Source organism: Lonchura striata, chromosome 9, assembly GCF_046129695.1.
Source record: "Lonchura striata isolate bLonStr1 chromosome 9, bLonStr1.mat, whole genome shotgun sequence".
NCBI lineage: Eukaryota > Metazoa > Chordata > Aves > Passeriformes > Estrildidae > Lonchura > Lonchura striata.
The window spans coordinates 25,065,699-25,089,185 of record NC_134611.1 but is presented as its reverse complement, the minus strand read 5'-3'; the positions used below and the strand labels follow the sequence as shown (position 1 = coordinate 25,089,185).

The following is a 23,487-nucleotide window of genomic DNA, read 5'->3' as shown; positions in this document are numbered from 1 at the left end:
TATTCTTGATAATTTTAGATCATCCTCTGCCACTTTATTCTAGTAGGGCCATAGTCTTCAGATCTAAGAACAAGTAATTTAGGAGGTTAACTGTCAAAGAGGGGACTGACCGACAGTTGGATTCATTTAATGTTTGCCATGATTTGAGAGCTTACATGGGAACTTGCATCAATTGTTAATTGTCTTTTGTAAATGTAAATGTTCCTTTAACCCAAACCTGTACAAATGTGTGGGTTTGTGTTTTGTTTTCTAAATGGTGATCCTAAATTTCTGCTACTCATTCAATGTACACGTGTACATTCTCTCTTCACTGGTAGAGGATTGACAGTGAGACTCAGATCACACTATTAGAACACTTTTTATTAATTCAACTGCCATTATCAGTAGCATGACTCAGTTATTACTAAGAGATAACCATTCACACACAACGCTCATTTGCTCACAGAGCTCGTGCACATACACACAGAGCCATTTTTACTGGGTTGGAGCCCAGCCCCGTGGTCTCCCTGAAGCAGGGGCTCATAGTGGCCCACCAGTGGCTTTGAGGAACATGTGCAGAAACTTTCTCAAGGGGTCCATTTGCCCTTGGGGAGTGTATATACATATAATTTTTTGTACATACAGTCTTTGCTTGTAATAACTGCTGGTCCTATCAGGAGCAGGCCAAGTCCTGCTGCTCGGAGCGTGTGGGTTCCTGGGCACTCAGCAGGGCCATGGGGTTCTGTGGCCTCGTGGTTCTTACAGGGGGGATTGCATGTCCTTGAGCACAGATGCTGCTTCTCTGGCTGCTCTGTGCTGAGATCTGTAGAGGCTGCTCATGCAGAAGGCATGTTTGTTAGAATGAAAGCTTTCAGAACGTGAAATGACGCAAATCTGAGAGATGATTGCTGTGTCTTGGCTGAAGGGGCGTTCCTCTGACCTAGATGTGGGCCAGACTCCAAACTGTGCAGAATCATAAATAAGCACATGGAATAGGTACCTTATTTTTGCACCTGATTACTAACCAGAATGGCAGAAAAAAACATTTGCACTGTCAAATCTTTTTTGATTCAGATCCAGCATTTCTTTTTTTTTTTTTTCCTCACTGCTGAATTGAACAGGAGTATAAGATATCTGAAGAGTTGATGATCTTGAAGGTCTCTTTCAACCTAGGATTCTGTGATTTATGTTAAAAAATACTTCTTGCACTTGAGCAGTTTTGAATGCTTGTACTTTCTGATGTAATATTGATGGTGTTTATTTGTAAACAATATAAGCAGTGGCTGTAATCAGCATCAGAGACATGAAAAATAGTGTTCAAATACATTGCATAGATAAATCCTAGAAATTCAGGGCTGCACAAAGTTCACACGTGTTGCAGAGCTTTCCCTCCAACTGCCAGCCAGGCTGCTCACCTCAGCCAGACCTGGCAACTGGAGCCCCTTAAGGACTTGGGGGAGCAGCTGGCTGTGCTTGGTGAGGCACTTATTATGTGTGGTGGGAGTCAGTTCAGCCATTTCATTCCCATCTGGCTGGGTTAAAACGATTGAGGATGAGGAATTAAAAGTACGATTCAACTAGGGAACAGTTTTTTGAGACAATTTCTCCCTGAGAGGGACCAAATGTTCCTGACTCATTATTTAAAGGGAAGCAGCATGGTTTGTGTTCACTGATGTTAATCGGCCGCTCTTCCCTCTCAGTTCTGGTCTGAAACAAAGCATAGTGGATTTTAAAACTGAGTTGTTGTGGCATTTATTAGCCTGTGGCAGGACAGGGGACAAACTCGTAGTGCTTGGATTATACACAGCTGTAGTCTGGCCTTGTCGAGACAGTTTCTGACACTCCAGTTTTCTGCAGTCTTGAAGCATTTATGTTGGCACTTGTATAACCAAAAAGCTGTGCGTTTTCACTGGAATGACCTTTCCTGGCCCACTGAACAGAGATTTTAATGTGCATCATTTCACAGTGTATTTTATGTTCATTTAAAAAGAAATTCTAAAAGCTTCTACAGCTGCTCTCACACCCAGTTTTAGTGGATGCAAGTCTGACAACAAATTATATGTATCATTTGTGTATATGATATTGTGGTTATTCTATAAATATACACATCTAAAATCTACAGGAATTAGGAGGGCATAATTTATTTGAAGTATTTGAAATTAAATGAGATTAAATTATTTAGAGTGTATAGCTAATAATGATCTCTGAAGATGCAAGTCTGCCATCTGCTGTTCAGGGGTCTTGAGCCAGCCTGGACTGCTCAGAGCTTCCTTAGTTATTATTACTGTTAAAATACTGTTATGCTCCTGAATATTGTTGTGTGTAAGTGCATGTGATAATCACATGGCAAGTTGTTAGAATTTCTGTCACCATAATCAAGGCAAAAATGTAAAGAAGTCATATCTACATTCTTTTGAGTCCTGGATAGCAACATTACTACAGACCCACTTCTAGTTTTTAAAAAAAAAAAATTGTTACTGATCATCAGTCTTTCCCTTTGATCATTCTGACTAAAAATAACCTGTGAGAAAACGTGATTTCCATCATGATGGCTCGCCACTGGACATCTAAAGTAGCCTGTGTTCTCAGTGGGTTGTGCAGCACTTTCATTTTTAGTTCAGTAAATACTGCTTTGGTGGCTTTAGAAAAACAGTCTTGCAGCAGCTCACAACTGCATAGAAGATATTCGCAGAAGGAATATCTGTCCTTCATAAAATAGTCACACTATTGTGTGTCTATTTTTTGTTGAAATGCAGCATTTCAACATAAACATGAGAAATTGGAGTATCTAAATGCAATATTATTTTGGATGGTGACAAAGCTATAATTAGAACATTTTATGATTTTTTGCTAAAAAATAAAGTCAAAAATATGGAAGTTTAAGGAGAGGCAAGGGCAGGGGAAAATTATTCAGAGAGAATTTATAGTATTTTGAAATTGTAGTATTAAAAGTCACATTTGTCTGAGAAGTACATCTGAGTTTTTCTTGGTTTAAGCTTCCTAATGAAATCAGTGTGTGATACTGAAATGCTATTCTTGACATTTACTTGAATGGAAAAGATTGTGCTATGCACTTTTCCTCATTCAGTTCTGTCAAGCTGAATAAACAGCGATGGGGTTTTTCCTATTCTATTTATAACTTCTGTGTAATAACTCTGCAATATTTGCCTGATCCCTTCACCAGTGTAGGAGTAGCTTTTGGTCTGAGTATCCCTTTGCTGAAATATAGGCTTATCGATGTTAGAAATCTTCAGGAAAAATAAATCTGAAGCAAAAGTGTCAAACAGATACTCAAAATTATATTTGCAAATATACTGACACAGAATTGAGTTTATCTCATTTATTATAAAAGGATTTTTAGTAAATATTTTATTTATTTTAAAATTATTTTCTTATCCTTAATGCCTGTGGTTTGTTTTTGAATTAGAATGACATCTTCATTTCAAATTTTTCAACTAAACTCTTTTAAAAAGTTGTTTAATTATGGTTTCCCAGTTTAATGTATAAGCATTGTTTACATTTTCAGACTTTGTAAGATTGGTGACAAAGGTCTGTGCACGCTTGAGCCAGCTCAAACCTGGATATTTGCAGATCTCCTTCAGTTGATATTTCTAGATATGAAGTGGCACTGAAGATGCAGAAGCTTCGGCCTCTGAACTCCTTAGCCTTCACAGCCAACAACCTTCTGGCTTTTTGCACTCCTCATGTGTTCTTGCAGCAGAAACAACTGCTCCTGCCTGGCTTTCCTCTATTGGTTGTTGTTGTTGATGCAGTTTGTCGCCAGTTGTTTTTTCCTTTTCATCTGTTTTCCCCCTGTGTTTTATCTGGTGGCTCTCACACTGTGTATTTTCATAATGGGAACATACAGTAGAGGACATACATATCAGCAGCATAAACCTTTGGAGCTAAAACCTTGTTCTAACCTGCAGTCAAGAAAGTCTTCTGTTGTTTTTTGTTTTACATTAAAAGCTTGTAAATTTGGGTAGAACTTCACAAGTGTAGTAAAAGCACATACTTAACACGAAAGCCAAAATCAGATTCCACCTTCTAAAACAAAGGGCTACCATATATTTCATGTTCAAAATATCTGAAAATAGCATTGCCTATCCTTGCAAAAGGCTTTTCACTGCTATTTTTTAATAAAAAAGGCTGGTCTTTGGCAGTCTTTTTTTTCCACCCATTCTGCCCTCCCTGCAAGACATCAGGCTTGAGCATATGCTTGTTATGAAACTTTTCAACCCAATTGGTTGCAATCTGGTCAAGTTATGTATTGGTGCTACAGATCAGTTGTACTGCTCTCTATTTCTAAAAAAAACAGTGGAGATTGTAAAATAAGTGGAGATTGTAAACTGGCTGAAACAGGCATGTCCTAAATGCTGCTTAATCTGTTTATTTGCAGGCTTGTGTTCTAACATCAATTTCTCTCCATCTCTTTTTTTATTTCTTGTAGAGCAATTACATGGTGTTCATGGCAGAATTGTTCTGGTGGTTTGAAGTGGTGAAGCCATCATTTGTACAACCCCGTGTTGTTGTGCATCCCCAAGGTAATTATGTTATGGATTGGCCTTAATATGCATGTTTTGATATGTGTGTGTACAGATTGCCATTGTGTTCACAGATGCAGTGAATATTTTAATTAACAGGATTTGGCAGTGTACAACTCCCCTTAAAGAAGGAAAGGAATTCTCTTTCTTCATTGTAACTCTTCATTTCATCTCATCTCATAAATCATAATTAGATTTTGTTGTCTGTTACCAAAAATTCATTTAAATTGTTGTGGTATAATCCCTTGCAAATTTTCCTGACCTAAACAAGCCTTGAATCCATTTATGCCCATGGAAGAATTACAAATATATTAAGAAACCAAGAACAGAATTTAGCCTGAAGAGCTTATGTTGCTGAGAAGATACCAAAAGAAAGAATCATAACTCTGGGCAAAGTGAATAGAGAGTTAATTGTAAAATTGCATTTTGTACCCAGTGCAAAGGCACCATCTTCCATCAGCAATTCTCAAATTGAAAAGTCCACCTTTCAGATAGATCTTGAGATCTGCTAATGACTACTTTCAGGTAGCTAACATTTCAGGTAACTGAAATGTTCATACAGCAGTGCTGTAATTGGCTTTCCATGCACAAGGAAGAGATTTTCATTGGGTAGCAGTTATAACTTTTCTTCATTTTTATGCTTTATAGCACATACAAACCTGACATAAATCTTTAAATAGTGCTAACTGGTTTAGGGGGTGACAAAAAAACCTTTTTTCTAGTCAGTCTAAGGGTTTGGGGAGAACTTTTATCAGAAACACTTCTTCCAGAACAACTTTTGCTAAAACTGTTTGTTTCCTTTCAATTTTGTAGCTCTTTTTTAGTTTGTTTTTCTGTATTAGTTCTTCCCTTGCCTTTTCTGGTCTATTTTGTCAGTCTTCATTTCTTTAATTAGTGCTAGTATGGGAGCTTTGGAGGATGTAAAGATGAAAGGAAGTGACAGTTTTAAACTGGAATAATGGAATCAATGAAAATTCTTTAAATCTTTGAAAATCATTATTTCAGATTATTTTGGACAGCTTTTTTTACTATGTAATTTAACTGAATACTAAACTATAATAACTTGAACTTTGTTCTTCGTGGCAGCTGAACCTGCAAAAGATGCAGCTTCTGCTCGCAGCTTGAATGCTAACAGAAGAAATTACATGGATGGTCCATCTGGTTCTGACTTTGTAGCCAGGTAATGTCAGAGAATCACTAGTACAAGACCATGTGAAACATTATATTTAATATTACTGGTACAGATTAGGAAGCAATATAGAAACATTCTGTTTCCCTAATGTTCTGTAGCTGATCATACATTAATTTCTCAAGGGAGACCTAATCACTCTCCACAACTACCTGAAAGAAGGCTGTAGACAGGTGGAGATTGTCTCCTCTCCCACGGAAAAAGTGATAGGAGAAGAGGAAAGAGCCTCCATTTGCACTAGGAAAGGTTTAGATTGGATATTAGCAAAATTTTTGTCACCAAAACCAGCTGTCAATCATTGGAACAGGGTGCCTGGAGAGTGATAAAGCCTCCATCCCTGGAAGTATTTAAGATGTATACATATGGCACTTATGGCACTGATGTTAAGCCTTGGCAGGGTTAACAGCAGGACTTCATGATCTTGAAGGTCTTGTTCAACCTATTCTTTCTATGATAAGGGACATCAATTGTACATTAGGCCTTGTTTTTAATCTTTCTTTTGTCAGGGTTAAGAAAGCCTTCCAGTGATCTGATCTGGACCTAATGAATGAGAGACAGCATTACAATATATTTATAATTTTGAGGGTTTTATTTTGGTTTATTGAATATATCTAAACTGACACAGAGGAGAAGGATAAAATTAGTATTTTTACTGCATATTTAGCAAATGGTTGATTTCCAACCCAGATAATCCTGTTTAGCCTTTTGTGTTGTTTTTGGATGGGGTTTTTGGAGAGAGGGTTGAGGCTTTGGTTGGGTTTTAGATTTAAGGTTCCTAAGTATGTTTTTGGTGTTCCGGAATCTATGCTGACTTTAATAACAGTGTAATATTTCTTGCTACCATTAAATGCTGGGATTCCAAATCCTTTCCCTGTATGTATCCAAAGTGTGTTCCTCTCGTAGATAATGATTTTATTTTCATTTAAACTGAGCATATAAGCCAGGAGAGCAAGAACCAGTAGTTTTGAACATATCCTTTGAAGCAGGGGCTCCCAAAGCCGTTTGCTGTATCTCTCCTCATAAACCAGGGCATTTCATCCAACCTGATGACACATCACTGCAGGACAAAGGAGGGGCCCAAAAAGTAATTTCAGATGGTTGGTGTCTAATACACAGGCTGGCAGAACAGACCTGACTGCAGGATTTTGTAGTCCAGGCCTTCTTGCCTGTCCCAACTGTGCATTCCTGCCCCCTTGAGTGTTTGAATTGCCATTTCAGCACACAAAGACAGAAAAAAACTACCCCAGTTGGAAAAAGTGAATGTTCTGTTGCCTTAGCTTGTTGGAATGACTCAGAGGATCGGCTGGAGAGGCAGAGCCAGCACAGAGGAGGGAGTGGGACTAGTCGGCAGTGAGCAGTTACATGTCTGGGGTTGCCATGGAACCCAGGCTTGGTGCCAGAATCAGTCTTTCCCCAAGGAAAATTAAGTGTATAGATTTTCTTCATAGAAGCAAATTTTCACAGGTTGCAAGGTTAAATTTGGAAAGTATGCTTTTCTTTTAAGGGAATTTACAGCCATCAGGATTTTAAAATTTTCACAGAAATCTTGAATACCATTTAAAACAGATATGTCATGTAGCTAGCATGTAGTGTTATTGACACAGAAAAAAAAAGAGGAATTTATGGGAACCTATATTGAATAATTTAATATATAGAAAGATGAAAGATGCTTTTGTAGATTGTATTTTTCTTAAATTGATGTGAATATCCTTCTTGCAAATATTATTTAGAGCCATTTCTACACTATACAGCATGTATAATATAATAACACTAGACAACTATTCTGAAAAATGTGAATTTGGGAGTGTTCTCTTCAATTCGGTGGACAAAATTCAAAACATGAAAGGATTTAATCCAGCTTGTTTTGAAGTCTGGCTTCTCTAGAAGTGTTTTACATACAAATCCATGTGTCTTTATGTGTGTGTCTTTGTTCTGATCATGAAAAGGCACCTTGATCAAAACATAGAATTATGTTAATCCCACCCTGGATTAACACAGCTACTCAATTACAGACCTTCTCTGTAAACTAAAGAAAGTTCTGTGTAAGTGGAAACAGAGGAAATCTCTATAATTACTCCTTTAGTAGTGAATATTTTTTTTTACTTATAGTCATACCTATCACAAAATCTTATTTATCCAATTCTAGTGCATGTGGCAGTCCAGACACAAAGCAGTATTTTCAAATTAAGCAACTGAAAATAGAAATGCATGGAAAGTATGTGATATTGGCTGCAATCATTCAGTTTTGAGGCCAGTAGGAGCTGCCTCATTTTGCTCATGTTTGTTTAGACTTTTTACTGAAATCAAGCCTAAAAAATGGAGCCTTGTACTAGAGACATTTACATGAAATAAATCAGGAGACAAGTACAGTAATAAAACTTACGCTGCAGGTCTGTAGCTGTTCATGTACGAAAAATACCTTTTTGACTTTTTGGTCCACTTGCATTATCCCAGTCCAAGGTTTATTACAGTGTTCTATTTTTAGTTGATAAATTAATATTTCCAGAAGAGAACTACACCTCACTTTCTTTCCCATCACCAAAAAAAAAAAAAAAATCTGTTTTTGTCTTGGCCAACAACAGGGTGACTGGTTGGCCTTTGTATTGTGGCTTTTGATGTATTAATTCTAAGCTAATGTCTCTTGCTTTATAGATTGGAAAGCCCAGCTTACACACCCGCTCACCAAATGCATACACCCCAGCAGCCTTATTCATCTGTTCCAGGTAACAATTCACAAAGGGCTGGGAGAGACAATGAGACAGGTGTCGTCCTCTGAGTAAATTGCTATCCTGCTTGTTTTTATTCAAACATCATTTATGCAGAAATAGATCTTTACATGAAAAATTAATTCATTTACATAATTTACTTCTGTAATTTATAAAATATACAAGTGGGAAGATTGTGTTTGTACCAAATGCATTGTGTGTGTTTTTTTAATTTGACTTCTGTTTTGATTATGTGGAAGATGGCTTACAACAAGTATTGGTGGTATATTTTAGTAGGATTTGTATAATATTTTACACATGAGTAAGTTCTTTGAGGGGTGAGGGGTAAAATATACATTCAGGAAGAAATTTGCTTTAATTGATCTAGTTGTATTTGCAATATATAAACACTTTTTTGCCATTGCAGTGTTCTGAGTAGTGAAGCAGATCAATTTGTTAAAGCAACAGAAGGTGATATTAAAATAATTTTTTACAGTAGTTACATTGGGTCCAATTTTTGTTTCACTTAGGAGTCATCAGAAGGTCCACATCTATGTCTTATGTAGATGGACAAGTAGGGACATGGCCCAAAGAGAAAAGGTAAGTAATCTTACAAGCTGGTTACAAAATACTGGGGTTTGGTTATGAGTAGTAGTAAATGCTCAATTGTAGTTTGGATTTTCAGAGTTCTATAATGAGAATTCTTGTAAGCTGCTTGAAAAAGTAGTAAAAGAAAGATAAAACCATATCGTGGATTGAAAACTGGTCAATAGGAAACGATCTTCAGAAATAAATAATTTATTCTTTACACTAAAAGAGGTATACTTTTTGAATTGTTGGTGTTAAATGTGTTTGTATTTACTTATTACAGTGAACTAAACATGGTAACAATAATATGGCTAATGATCTCAGTAGCATTTAAGCTTGTATTATTTTGGGGATGCTAACACAATTGGGCTGAATGTTTTAGTTTTCAGTTAGACCAGTCATAAACTCTTAATCTGTAGGGTATAAAGCAAAGTTAAAATGGTAAGAGTTGTAGTGGTTTGTAAACTGTGTCTTTTCACACCTTCCTTCTGATCTATGGTGGCAATTTCTGTACTCTTAAAATGCCCAGACTTTATTCCAAAGTAATAAAAAGTATTGTCTGAGTCTGGAGAAAATGTTGCATTCTATTCTATTGTGCTTTTTATAAATTCATTATACTTATATCTATTTATCCATCTAAAAGTATCTATCTAAAAATATATACATGTTTATTATATTAGAAGCTAAGCAAAATACAGTACACCTAACAGTGCCTTTAATACTACCATCTTAAAATAATTTTAAAATCAAATACAAGTATTTCCTTGCTTTTATTAATAACCCTGAGTTTCTCAATTTCTTTATTCTGATCTCTATTAGGTCATCAGTACACGGAGTTTCATTTGACATTCCTTTTGACAAAGAGAAAAGCATTCCAGCACCTACTCCAAACAGAGGAATTCCCAGATCTGTGAGCAATGAAGGCCTTACAGGGAACATCAACCGCATGCCAAAGCATTCTAGAAAAAACCTGTCCTTCAAACCAGTCAATGGAGAAGAGGAGAATCAAGACATTGAAGAGGAAAAGGACATGACCAAGGCCAATCAGTCTCTTAATGCAAATCAAAGAAATGCCAATGAGAGCAGACACTATAGGTTTCCAAATGGAGCTCTGCAAAACAGGGCAGTTCTGGATGATTTTGGCAATCAGATTGAGACGCCAAGCATTGAAGAGGCTTTGCAGATAATTCATGACACAGAAAAATCTCCCAGACTTCTCCAAACAGACCAAATTACAAATGGGTTCTTTCTTCACAATCGGGAAATGAGCATCTTGAATTCAAACATTAAACCAAATCAGACTACCCCAGATATAATCACAGACACTAAAGGTGCTCTGAGTCCTGTGACTGACAACACAGAAGTAGATACTGGAATACATGTCCCATCAGAAGATATCCCAGAGACAATGGATGAGGATTCTTCTTTGCGAGATTATACTGTAAGCATGGACTCTGACATGGAGGAACCTTCTAAATTTCTCCAGGATTACGACATGCGGGCTAGCAATCACAGAGATCAATTAAGTCCCTGTCCCAGCTCAGTAAGTACCAAATCACAGGCAGGCAGCAGTGCTTCTTCGAGCTCAGGGGTTAAAATGACCAGCTTTGCTGAGCAGAAATTCAAGAAGTTGAATCACACAGATAGTAAAAGCAGTGGAAGCAGTTCTCAGAAAACCACACCAGAAGGTTCTGAGCTGAACATCCCTCATATGGTTGCTTGGGCTCATATTCCTGAGGAGACATCTGTTCCTCAAGGAAGAGACACTACACAATTACTGGCTTCTGAAATGGTACAGCTGAGGATGAAGCTAGAGGAAAAGAGGCGAGCTATTGAAGCACAGAAGAAGAAAGTTGAAGCTGCATTCACAAAGCAGCGGCAGAAAATGGGAAGAACAGCATTTCTCAATGTTGTGAAAAAGAAAAGTGATGGGGTGTCACCTCTCCGAGAGGAAGCAGCAGGAGCTGAAGATGAGAAGGTATTCACTGACAGCAATCGGTTGAAAGAAAAAGAAACTCAAAAATCAGATGACCAAACTAGTAAGACTTCAGAATTAATAAAAGAAAACCCAGAAAATTCTCATAGCAAATGGTTAAAATCTCCTGCTACTTTGGGAGATGCTGAAAAACAATGGAATTTAGCAAGCCCCTCAGAAGAAAATCTTAATGATGGAGATCTCTTAGAATATACAAAATCTATTGAAAAACTAAACTCTTCCCTACATTTTCTGCAACAAGAAATGCAACGTCTATCCCTTCAGCAGGAGATGCTGATGCAGATGAGAGAGCAACAGGCTTGGGTTATTTCTCCTCCTCAACCTTCTCCTCAGAAGCAGATTCGGGACTTTAAGTCTTCTTCAAGGCAAGGGGGAACTCCAGCTCCTGTTGCACCTTTCTCACAGGAATCTCCTCGCTCTACACATCAGTCTCCACAATCTTCCAACAGGAAGAATGCCTCTTTTCACATTAAAATGCAAAGGACTCCTAGGCCAAATGAACTGAAAATAACGCCTCTAAACCGTACCTTGACTGCCCCACGGTCTGTGGACAGTCTTCCCCGTTTGAGGAGGTTTTCTCCCAGTCAGGTTCCCATTCAGACTAGATCATTTGTTTGCTTTGGAGATGATGGTGAACATGTAAGTGAACCTCAGTTAAAGGGAAATATTTTGAAAGAAGTCAAGTCTACAGAAGAGGTAGCAAAAGAAGAAGGAGCAAAATTGCCAAAACAGGGTGAGCAGAAGTTGGAGGAAAAGGAGATTAAGCCTATTGAATCTAATGTTTCTGAAGTATTATCTCAGCCTATCACAGAAACGGTCTGCCTCACCCCAAATGAAGAGCAGCTAAACCAACCAATTTTACCACCTCCAGCTCCCAAAACAGCTAACTTAATTGAAGTTTCCCTATCAGATTTGAAGCCACCAGAAAAAAGTGAGGTATCTGTCGAGAAATATGAAGGTGAGAGTGATAGAGAACAGTTTGAAGATGACCAGAAAGTGTGTTGTGGATTCTTTTTTAAGGTAAGAGAACTAGTGGATGTGTATGTCAGCTGTTAAGCATTGTTTAAATCTTTAATTGAAACATAGATTATGCTGATGATTGAAGTCAAAGCAGATGGTACTGCAACTTTAAATATGCAGGCTTATCTTTTTGACTGATTAATTTGGCATCATAAGAGTCATGAGATTCTACTATAATGCAGTTCTGAGCATGTCAGAGTATCCCTTTCCATTCATAGTTATGGAAGAATGCTTGGAGGTCTTGGTGAGCAAGATCCATGCTGAATGTAGATTTTTTTTAACATATGTTTTGGTGATCTTGATTAAACGCGCTCACATCTCACCCTCACTTCCTCACCTCATTCCCAAATTTAACAAAAAGTTTTTGAAGTACATAACAACCTGCATTTTAAAAAATTGTTCACGTCTTTGAATTGCACTTTGGAGAGCCTTTTTCCCTCTCTCAACTGGATAAGGAAGTATAAGTCTCTGCTGAGACTCCCTTTTGAAGTTTGTATGTAGGAGCACTCCTTGGAGACTTTTTATTAGACAGCTGTATTCAGACAGACTTTTAACTATAATGCATATTGTAAAACAGTGGTCTAGACTTATTTCCATCTTTGAATACCCAAAAATTTTGTATCATGTACCTAGATGGACCTAGCTTGTCTAGAAGCATTCCTCAGTTCTAACAAAACACCTGGTTTGCTCAGAAGTTACTTTTATATGGTGAATAATTATTGGGGTTTGTGATACTTATTTTCATGTTCATACGTGTAGACTCTTCCAAAGCTGAAAGAAGTAGTTTATGGTATGTGGGATCTGACTCAAAACTAAAATACCTCACTTAGTAAGTTTTCTAATATCAGTGTTGAATTTTGTTTGGCTCAGGAAGGAAAAATTCCATTATGAAGTTTTTAAGAATCTTAAGAAAACTCTTCAATAATAAACTTACTCCAAGTACTGCAAGAGTATGTTAGGATACCCAGTGTACAGAATTAAGTGTCTAATGACTTGGCCAAATCAGTTGCTGAATTTAGAGATCTTAATATTTTTGGTCCTTTTCCTTCCAAAATGGTTTCTAGGATGATCAAAAGGCAGAAAATGATATGGCAATGAAACGAGCAGCATTGTTGGAGAAGCGTTTGAGAAGGGAAAGAGAGACTTTGCTTCGAAAGCAGCAGCTGGAAGCAGAACTAGAACATAAGAAGGAAGAGACAAGGTAAAATTACATGTTTAATCCAAATGATCAGTTATGGTGAACATAGAAATGTCTGCTTTAGTTAAAAGTGTAACCTGCATGTTAAAAAGTTGCATGTTAATATTTGGTTATTTACTGCTAGAGCCAGCTGTGCAGAGGAGCCCAGCTGGCCTGGCAGGACAGCAGGTGGCACCAGTCTGTAGCTGTCTCAGGCTGGGAGCTGTGCTGGTTCTGAGGGAGCCTCTATCCCTCAGGGCTCCTTCTGCACAAGTGCACAATGTTCACTCAGTTACAGCAATGAAGCTCATAAAACTGCATTTGGTTTTCTTAGTAGCAATATCCCAGAAAGTTTAAACTCTGAGAACTGTAAAAAAATTGAAAAGTGATTGTCTCTTACTGATGCTTGAGAACATTGAAGTTCGAAAAATCTGATGCCTGTGCTGTCCTCACTGTGCTAGCTGAATCCCTTATTTGGAAAGTTTCTATTGCTGAATTTTTTTGGTCATTTTTTAGACGCAAAACAGAAGAAGAACGTCAGAAGAAGGAAGATGAAAGAGCACGGCGAGAATTTATTAAGCAGGAATATATGAGAAGGAAACAACTAAAGCTTATGGAAGACATGGATACTGTCATAAAGCCACGTTCCCTCTCAATCAAACAGAAAAAGCCACGTCCAAAATCTATTCACAGAGATCATATTGAATCACCTAAGACACCAATCAAAGGTCCACCAGGTAACAAATGTTTACATGGAAAAAGAGTCTGTTCATGCTAAAAACACCAGCTTGGGTTTTGGTCCTAACGAGCACGTGCATTTATAAGAGTCTTGTGCTACATTGAAACTGCACGTGTCCAAAGTGGAAAGCAAAATTTGGCATAGAAATGGAAAGATGAATGTCACTTACCTGCTATGCATGCATATATCAACAGGCAAAAATGTTAGCTCTGAAACCCCAGTGGAGGGCCGACTATGTGTTGCAAGTTTCATGCACACCCATGTTTTCTTCACTAATCTTTTCTTGCACCTGTAGAGCTAAGAATGAATAAAAGTTGGGAGATAAGGGATCAATAACTAAAATGGTGACCATAAGGTAAGACTACTTAACCTCACACAATATGGACAAAATTAAAATTTGAAATTTACTTTTATATTTATTTTTTTTCTATTTTGCTCACCAGCTGCATGTATAGTTAAGAACATAGTAACACTAACCATGTGGAGCAACTTAGCATTTTTTTAGCTACAACAGTATCTAACTTGCAGTAATGGCTGGAAGAAGTATTGCCAATTTACAATTAGAAAAAATAATCAGATTGCTTGGTGATCCTTTTTGTTACAGCCTCCTCTACCCTTGTTGTTATGCTACATTTTTGCTGGCTGCTTCCCTCTGTCTTCCAGTATCATTTAAAGTATTTCCTTAACACCTTCCAAGAATCCATCCCAAGCTTTAAATTAAGTCTCTCAAGCGCTCTTTCAAGAGGACTTATTAACTTTAATTGCATTCTTTGATTTGCATAGTGCAAATGTTCGTGCTTCCCATTAGTGCTTAGCCTAGCCCATCCCCAGTGGGTGCCAAAGGCTGGGTGGGAGCAAGTGTTTACAGGAAGTGCAGCACATATGCATGCAGGTATGTCATGTCGAAAAGCTCTTACTGACTTTCAGATGCTGGTGTTGGTCTGATGAACAGACTCTTCTAGTTGCATAGGTTTATAAGCTTTAACTTTGTTTTTATCCAGGTTCACAGCTTTATCGTGTTTTTTCAGTATCTAGTCTTTCATTGGCATCGCTGAATACAGGGGACAATGAGAGTGTGCAGTCAGGCAAGAGAACACCAAGGTAAAGCTAAAATAACCATTTCACGTAATAAAATTTTGTAATCAGCTATGTAAAACTAGCATGAATTTTTTAGAGGTCGTGTATATATACTGTGTACTCTGAGAACGGGTATGTTTTCCTCATTTGAGACATGGATAGTTTCCACTGTCAGACATTCGGGAACCAAGCCATGGTCATTTGTTTTGCAAATTTTACCAAGTAAACCAGTTGGGCAGGTATAAATGAGGTCAAAACAAAATGCTGTTCACACAGCCTCTTTAATTCATCTGCTTGTATCTAAGTCTCAACCTATGGATATTTTTTCTAAACCTGTATGCTATGTGCAACTGCATAGCTGCTTTTATTTTTTTAGCATAGAAGTTTATTTTCTGTTTGTTTTTTTTCTTTAGCAGTTGTACAGGGAATTATTGAATGGTCACAAGGACTTCAGCTTTTTCCAAACACCAGAATTTATTTTACATTAAAAACCACCTGAAATAACAGGAAAAAATTATATTTTTTAATACAAAACCCCATATTGTCATTCAGAGGAAAATCACTGTTTCTGTGAACTACTTGATAATATTCAGACAAATACTATTTTCTTTGTATAAAAAAAGAAAAAGTGAAGAAAAGCAAACCAGGAGAAGGGGGTTGATAAGGAGTATTACATTTTCTGATATTGCATGTTGTGTTTTCATGGCCACTACACATTATTTATCAGTTTTGACAAACCTGCAGCTGGCTTCGGTTGACTTCTCAATTACCTTGATGTCTCAAGAACTGACTTTCCAGTGATTACATAAGAAACTTTCATCAATGATTCAACTAGCCTAATATCTCTTGTCATCTCTTAAAAATTATCAGTTTTAATTGAGAGGGGAATTTCTTCCACCTATGTTAGCTATTACAAAAGGCTTGATGTTGCTCATCTACACAGGCTTTGCAGGAGATAACCCCTATGTATGGAGCTGGAGTTGTACAGTGCTGTACTATGTTTTCAATGAGCAGTGCATCTTTCTCACCCTTTGGATTTGTTCAGGGGATTGAGACTTTTAAAACATTATAAAAGCAACAGAGTTGAAAGGATTTTCAGTATCTTTCCAAACCCATATTGTCACCTCGTCCTCCCATCACCATTGTTTTTGATGAATCCACTGAGAATCTCAGTGATACATTTGTCACCTCCTTCATGCAAGTGCTAATCAGAAAAGGTGTAGGATGTATTATAAATTGAATTTTCATCTGTTGCTAATTTTACAGAAAATGAGCATGTACACAAATTTTTATATGATACCACTTTTTTTTCCTTATTCTGTGCCTTTTTCTCACTTAGAAAACTTTCATTCCAAGATGCAAATTTGACTGGATTTTGCAGTGGCGACAATCAAAAAATTTTAACTATTTAGTAAAAATTTAAGGAAACTTTACAATCTTGTTTAAACCTTTAAATGCAAAATTATCCACTTTTGAGTGCAGCCTCAAGAATTACAGCAACAGAAGTTATTGTCTGTGAAAACAAAAACTAGACAGGAAGTTGTTTTTCTGTCTTAAATACAGCAGTTCTCACTACCAGTTGTTGCAGTCATAAATATAAATGAATTAAATTTTTACTTCATATTCATTATTCTATCAAGAACTGGTTTGTTCACTACATGAGATAACATTGGTTTGCCAGTACATGTTAAAAGTAACACAGATTTCCACTTAGTAGTTCTATTTCATAACCAAGACAAACAAGAACATCTATTAGGTTTCTGTCCGTCAGATGTAGCCCAAAAATTAACATATACCTCACCTAAAGACCAACTTCTTGCATTACTCAGAACACACTAAATATTGTGCATTTAGGTTTATAGTTTATAATTCAAATAATTGTGTTCTACCTTGCCTTCTTTTCATATCAGAAGGCTTCCCAGCTGAACATTGTGAATTTTCTGATAGATTTTAAAACTAATGTTTAGGTCTGAATCTGTGGAAGGATTTTTATCCCCGAGTCGCTGTGGGAGTCGTAACGGAGAAAAAGATTGGGAAAATGCATCTACAACTTCTTCAGTCGCCTCTGCTACAGAATACACAGGTCAGTGGCAACCATAGTCAGAAAAGAACCTGCCTATTAATGGTTCTATGTATGAAAAGTTTTTAGTCACCTTGATTTGGCTTCTCAAAACTTGATTGAGATTTACCCTTCAAGGTAGAGGCTAATAATACAAGGTTCACATTTTTAATCCAAAATAAAAGTTCTGACTCAGTAGCATTTGTGATAACTGCAGTAAACTGCCGTCAGGCTCAGAACAGCACATGGACTCACACATAATTTTGTACTTCAATAATGTCTCTAGCAAGGCACACAAAATGTTGCTATTTCAACTCAATTTAGAACAGTGTTACAAAATTCAAAAGCCAAATTGCAGCAGCAAAAAGTCTTCTTAGCAATGCAAATATAAATATTCTGCACTATTTGTTTCCTAACAGATTTTTTGTTGCTTATTAAGAACTTTATGATCAGACTACTCATTTGGTATTATATTATGAATCAAACAATAATGGTATTTTCCCCCTTTTCTCTAACTATACCACACGTGATACTGCCAAGACCTTGCATCATCAGGCTTATACAAGCTCCACTTTTGCCAACCTAATATCACTTTGTTTGTGGGAAGAGTAGCATAAGGTTAGGTATTTTCTAGGGTTCCCCCAAAGTTTAGACAAACAGATATTTTAAATTTAATTGATGCTTGCATATTATTTTCCTAATTGGTACTCATGTGTTGGGTTTTTTTAATGGACTTGACCCAAGTACACAGACATTTCAGAAATTAAAACAGGAGATTTCTCCTTCAACCAGATGAATCATTTTGCAGACAGAATAGCCTGTCATTCCAAAGAGGACAGGCAACAGTTACTCTAAGCACTGCATATGTCTCATTATTGTACCTTGCACCCTTGAAATCACAGGTGTAGAAAAAGAAAGGTTTTGCTTTCTCTTGGACAACTAAAATTTTGGTTAGAAAAAAAAAAAATTCATTGTTCATAGAAAAGGTCCTCTGAAAATATTTACCAAGGCTGCCAATAATAATGATTTAATAATGAAAGACACATTTGTAAGTGAATCCAGTGACATTTGAATTACACTTTACTTGTTTGTGAATTTTGTGGTGTCTAACTTTATTCTGTATTATTCCTGGATTTGTGTTTCTATGCATGCAAAAGTTCCATACCAGAAGTGCTTCACAGCATTCAAAATAACACTTGTTGGCTTATTGCTAATTTAGCTTATTTGCTGCTCCTTTTGCATAGGACCAAAGCTCTTCAAAGAACCCAGTGCTAAATCCAATAAGTATATAATTCAGAATGCACTGGCACATTGCTGCCTGGCTGGAAAAGTAAATGAAGGTCAAAAGAAAAAGATCCTGGAGGTAAGAATATTTTTCCCCTAAAACCACAAACCTACATCAAACCAAAGTCAAGCATTATGGAGACTCTAAAGCATAAATGCAGACACTGAAAGGAAACCTTAGCAATTATGGCAGCAATCAGTGAAGAGACTGAGTAACTTCTGTGACTTGCTTCCTGTGTAGGCAGAAAGGTTCTCCAGTGCTGTAGAAATAAGGGCTGTAACTTTGTACATGCAGCATGGGAGCTGAATTAATTTGCATGTTTAATTTAATAGTCATTGCTTGTTTTATGGGAGAACTTCAATATCTAGGCTTTCATAATTTGCTCACAAAGTTGTTTTCCCTTATACATAGAGATCCTCAGGTTGGGAACTTTAAAAGTAAAGCACACACTCTCATGAACAGAAAGATTTGAAATACATCCCTTCTAGGCTCTTCTCCAGTTTCCAAGAAGTAAGGCAAATTCAGGACTTTCTACTATAGGAAGGTGCCTTCCTATAGTCTTCTCTCTTACACTGCTAGAAACCTTTCTGAAAATGCACAGATAGTGTAAAAACTCCAGGACAGTGTTTCCAGACAAAAGAAGTAACACAGAGTCTGAGCCTTGAGAGTAACAGAACTGTTCCATTTATCAAGTAGGACAAATACAACAAATTAACTGATATCAAACCTCACAAGACACTTGGAAATTCAGACTGAATTTCATTGCTGGAATAAACTTCACAGCAGTATTTCTTGTCCTTTCTTCTCTTCATAATCCTTCTGCATCCATGTCTAGATGCTGCTTTCTCCATCCTACCCAACACTTTTTGGAAATACCAAGTCAGGAATCAGCACACACTCTTGCAGTTTAAGTAACTGGTAGCAAAATGATCCTCAGAAATCCCAGAAAAAAACAGCTGCAAAAATGTCATGCTTAACTCAAGGATGAAGCATACATCATTTGATAGAAGCTGTATGTGTTCAGGACACATGTCCCATAGAAGGTCTGTCAGGAGGAAGAGGAATCTGAGAATTTCAGCTAATTAAGAACTTTTGTTCAATACATTTCAACTGACTTCACAGTTTGACCAAGCTTGAGTGGATTTAGGGATGACTGAAATTCCATTCTAGCACCAGAGGATCTTTCAGATATAATAAGACATGTGTCAAGTTCCCTGTTCCCAAACTTGCAAGTATTAGACCAGCTTGATGAAATGGATGATGAAGAGAATTTTTATTTGGTCTACAAAAAGACCTTTGGGATGTCTGTTCTTGAAGTACAACTAAACAAGTATAGCTGAAATTGTCTAAATAAATTGGGTTTTGGTTGACATGGCTATCTACCCTATCAAAATTCAGATAGGTGAAGCTTAGCAAATTCTAATGATTGAAAATAAGGTATTTAGTGGACAGAGTTAGACATAAGTTTCATCTCTGGTAGAAAACTGATTCAAAATTAAATCTAATTAATTGAAATGTTTTCTAATTACAATGCAAAATTTATATTCTGAATGTTTTCTTTCTTTCTTTCTTTTAAAGGAAATGGAAAAATCTGATGCCAATAATTTCTTAATCTTGTTCCGGGATTCAGGCTGCCAGTTCAGATCTCTGTATACGTACTGCCCTGATACTGAAGAAATCAATAAATTAACAGGAATAGGTCCCAAATCTATCACAAAGAAAATGATAGAGGGACTGTATAAATACAACTCTGACAGGAAGCAATTTAGCCACATACCTGCCAAAACATTGTCTGCCAGTGTTGATGCAATTACTATTCACAGCCATTTGTGGCAAACCAAGAGACCAGTAACTCCTAAGAAACTCTTACCCACCAAGGCATAGTAGATGGGAAAAAGTTTGCTTGAGACAATTATGATAAACTTGCACTTCATCTTTACTGCCTATAGGAAATAGATTTCTAGTTGCCAACAAGACTCTTAGAACTTAAAACTGGACACCAAGTTCTATTATCATGTCCAACTGGAATGTAAACACAGTGTTTAGGAGTGCAGAAGATAACTCTTAGGTGAATAATTATGAGTGATTACAGAAATGTTTGACTTGTGTGGAGATTTGTATGTGCTAATGCAACATATAGAGTATATTTGCTCTGTATTTTGATTAGATACACTGAAGCACTGAATGTTCCTCTTTAGTGACTCAAACTACATTTTTTACATCTGTTGCCTTATATGTTTGTATTTGTGCTTGTCTTGAAATATTTTTCTTTCACTAAAGAAAGACTTCTTAATATTCTCAATACCATTGAACTTTGCATACTGACTTACAGTAAAGACTAAGTGATAAATTGTATGTCACTGAATAACAGCTGTATGGGTCTGTTCTCCAAGATCCTTACTGTGTGCTGTAACAAAATCAATATTCATTCCCCTGTGTATTTATAATTCCTTTTCAGTTCAATAGTACTGATTTGCTTATAAACTAAACAGTAAAGGAAAAACCTTTGAACTGCTTGAAGTTTTCTTCAAATGAATTATTTAACAACTCAGGGTAAAGGTGATGCAATTATTTCTGTTTCAGTAAGTTGCCATCTGAGATGTAATAACTGACCATGTGCATATTCATAACATCAGTAAAACCAAAAGTACAAAGATTTGGTAGGTCTCTGAAATGGTTTAAGCAAGTGTGCGTTCATTGCTTTGCACTGTTCCAGCTGGAGAGAGAGCACACGGTCAGGTCCTGTTTCTTCAAGGAAGGAATAGGGACTCATGAAACATTCAGAACTAGATCCCTGATGTTGCCTAACAGAGCACTAAATATTCAGAAGAATCACAGAATTCACTAAGTCACAGATCTTTGAGAAGTTGTGTATCTAATTCCCATTGATTTTAATATCCAGGCCACTTCCTGCCTTCAGATCTGCCAACTCAGACTTGAAGCAGTTTTCTAGGGAACAGACATCTGGTAAGAATTTTCAGTGTGTCTTCGTAAATTTTTTTCTTGACACTAACAGGTGATGTCTTGTGACACAGCAATTTTCAAGTACATATGGTTTAAAAGCCTAACTGACATTTCAGTAAATCTGTAACATGACCAAAACCAAACTCTAAGCATATTTCAGTATTATTTATAAAGGGCTGCATTTTATTTCAAAACAGTGTTTGGTTATTTTCTAAATCACTACCCCGTTTCAGTGTTTGTTTCTCTTATAATTTGCTTTTAACATAACACTGTTCTGAAAAAAAAAGAAAACACAAACTTGAAGCCTCCCCTACATCTGTGGCTATTTTGATAACATCATACACCCGAGAATTTGTTGGGGGGGAGGGAAATCTCATTCTCAGGAAAAGACTTGAATGATTTGTGATTCTGTTCTGTTTCAGTGTTGTGACAACTCCATTCACATAAGACAGTATTGTGCTGTAAGTATGTAGTCCATTCAGTTTCATGGGAGACAAAAATGATGTTCGTATTTCTCTCATCAAACTGCTTTGAGAGAAACTGCCTCACTACTATAATGTGCTCATTTACTTACAGAAAGGATGCACAGGAATGAGATGTCATTAAGCAGTTTAGAACAGTACTTTTTTAAATTATTATAAGGCCTTAGGCATCAGTGCATCTGGATTATAAACATTTTCTCAAAAATGCTGTCAGTTTACTGTAATTTATGTTCTTATATTTATGTATATTTGTTAAAACTGTAAAAAAAAAGAAAAAACACTTTAAAATACATGTTTAATATGTATGTGGCTCAAAAATATTTGTGGTTAGCTGATTCCTACTGTTTGCATGTATATCACCAGGATATGTAACTCTTATAATTCAAGTGTATACATATTGTGTATATAGGATATAAATAATATTAAAAAGGGGGGAAAAGAGGGTTTGCACATTCTGCCTGTTAGACACTTCCTACAGATACCATTGTAGGAACATCTTGAATAACAATATGAAACTGTGTATAATATACAGTGACTCAAGAAACCAGGAGGTTGGAATTAACTGACATACATATGGTGAATAACTTCAAAAGAAGTTTTATCATGGGAGGCTTTTTATTTCTAAAATCTGTTCTATGATTTAACTGAAGATTTGCAACACCATAAAGACACATGCATCAACCTAATCAAAGTGAGCTTAAATACGTGACAGGAATTCTTTGAGTAATTAAAAAAAATATGAATGTATTATGAAATTGGCATTTGTCAACAGGTTAAAGATTTGTGCAATGTCTAAAAGTAGAATGTGAATAATGCAGTTGAAAATTTCATTGCTCGCAGTATAAGGTTTTACTTAATACAGGAAAAGTAAAGCTAGAGATGCTTTTCCTTTTTAAGCCTGCAAATTTTCTAACTACAGTGGATCTTTGGTTGGGATCATGTTTAAAAAAAAAAAAAAGAAAAAGAAAAAAAAAAAAAAAAAGAAAGCTTTCCATAAAGGCCAGTATTTATCACTGACCTTTCCAGAACACACTGGTGCTTTCATCAGGGGTATTATTATTGTTGCTACGACTGAATTGCCAAACTCTCATCTTAGTTTTTGGAGCAAAAATTTCATCTTCTAACAGTCATAATAGCTACTGATTTTTTTTTTTTTAATGTTAGTATGACTGTTAGTTTTTATTATTTGGCTGTTTAAAGCCAAATTCAGCTATTTAATTATGATTTATTGGGCACTGTTGAAAAATGTACAGTGTATTGTGTGCTTACTTGTCCACTTCTATGGAGCATAGCTTCCATATTTTTCCAAATGCTGTGCTGTAAAATATTGTCATTGCTACTTATGTGGTACAGTGTAGTTTTTTCCTTTCATTTAAATAAAAGCATGGCACCAAAATAACATTTTTTGTTTTCTTGCTTACCTCTAAATATAAACTAAAATTATTAAATGTTCACATTAAAGTTTAAATCTTGTTTCTTCTCAGATTTCAGCAATGTGGAAATTGTAGGAAATATGCATCATTACAATTTCTTCTTTTGTTTACCACATTTGGTCATACTTCCATAGATAATCTAGATTCTGATGTTCTCAGAGGAAGGCTATTGAATAATTGAATAGGTTTCATATTTCATTTGTGAGGACAACAAGGTGTTACCCAGTTCTCTTCAGAAGTGAATTTCACA

The 23,487-nt window shown here is 36.4% G+C and overlaps 1 protein-coding gene across 4 annotated transcripts in view; it reads left to right on the top strand.

The window, feature by feature from the left end:
• The window catches only part of CAMSAP2 (calmodulin regulated spectrin associated protein family member 2), an 80,481-nt gene extending 57,278 nt beyond the window's left edge, over window positions 1-23,203 (top strand). For 2 of the 4 annotated variants that reach the window (XM_021547224.3, XM_021547206.3), the window contains 11 exons: window positions 4,430-4,523; window positions 5,610-5,703; window positions 8,365-8,435; window positions 8,948-9,017; window positions 9,825-12,021; window positions 13,086-13,222; window positions 13,715-13,935; window positions 14,939-15,038; window positions 16,982-17,097; window positions 18,318-18,436; window positions 19,937-23,203. In XM_021547224.3, coding sequence (XP_021402899.1) covers window positions 4,430-4,523; window positions 5,610-5,703; window positions 8,365-8,435; window positions 8,948-9,017; window positions 9,825-12,021; window positions 13,086-13,222; window positions 13,715-13,935; window positions 14,939-15,038; window positions 16,982-17,097; window positions 18,318-18,436; window positions 19,937-20,242 — 3,525 coding nt within the window. In that variant the 3' untranslated portion in view covers window positions 20,243-23,203. The remainder of the gene's footprint in view (window positions 1-4,429; window positions 4,524-5,609; window positions 5,704-8,364; window positions 8,436-8,947; window positions 9,018-9,824; window positions 12,022-13,085; window positions 13,223-13,714; window positions 13,936-14,938; window positions 15,039-16,981; window positions 17,098-18,317; window positions 18,437-19,936) is intronic. The other 2 variants (XM_021547231.3, XM_021547215.3) reach the window with 1 other exon arrangement.
• Window positions 23,204-23,487: the final 284 nt, after the last annotated feature.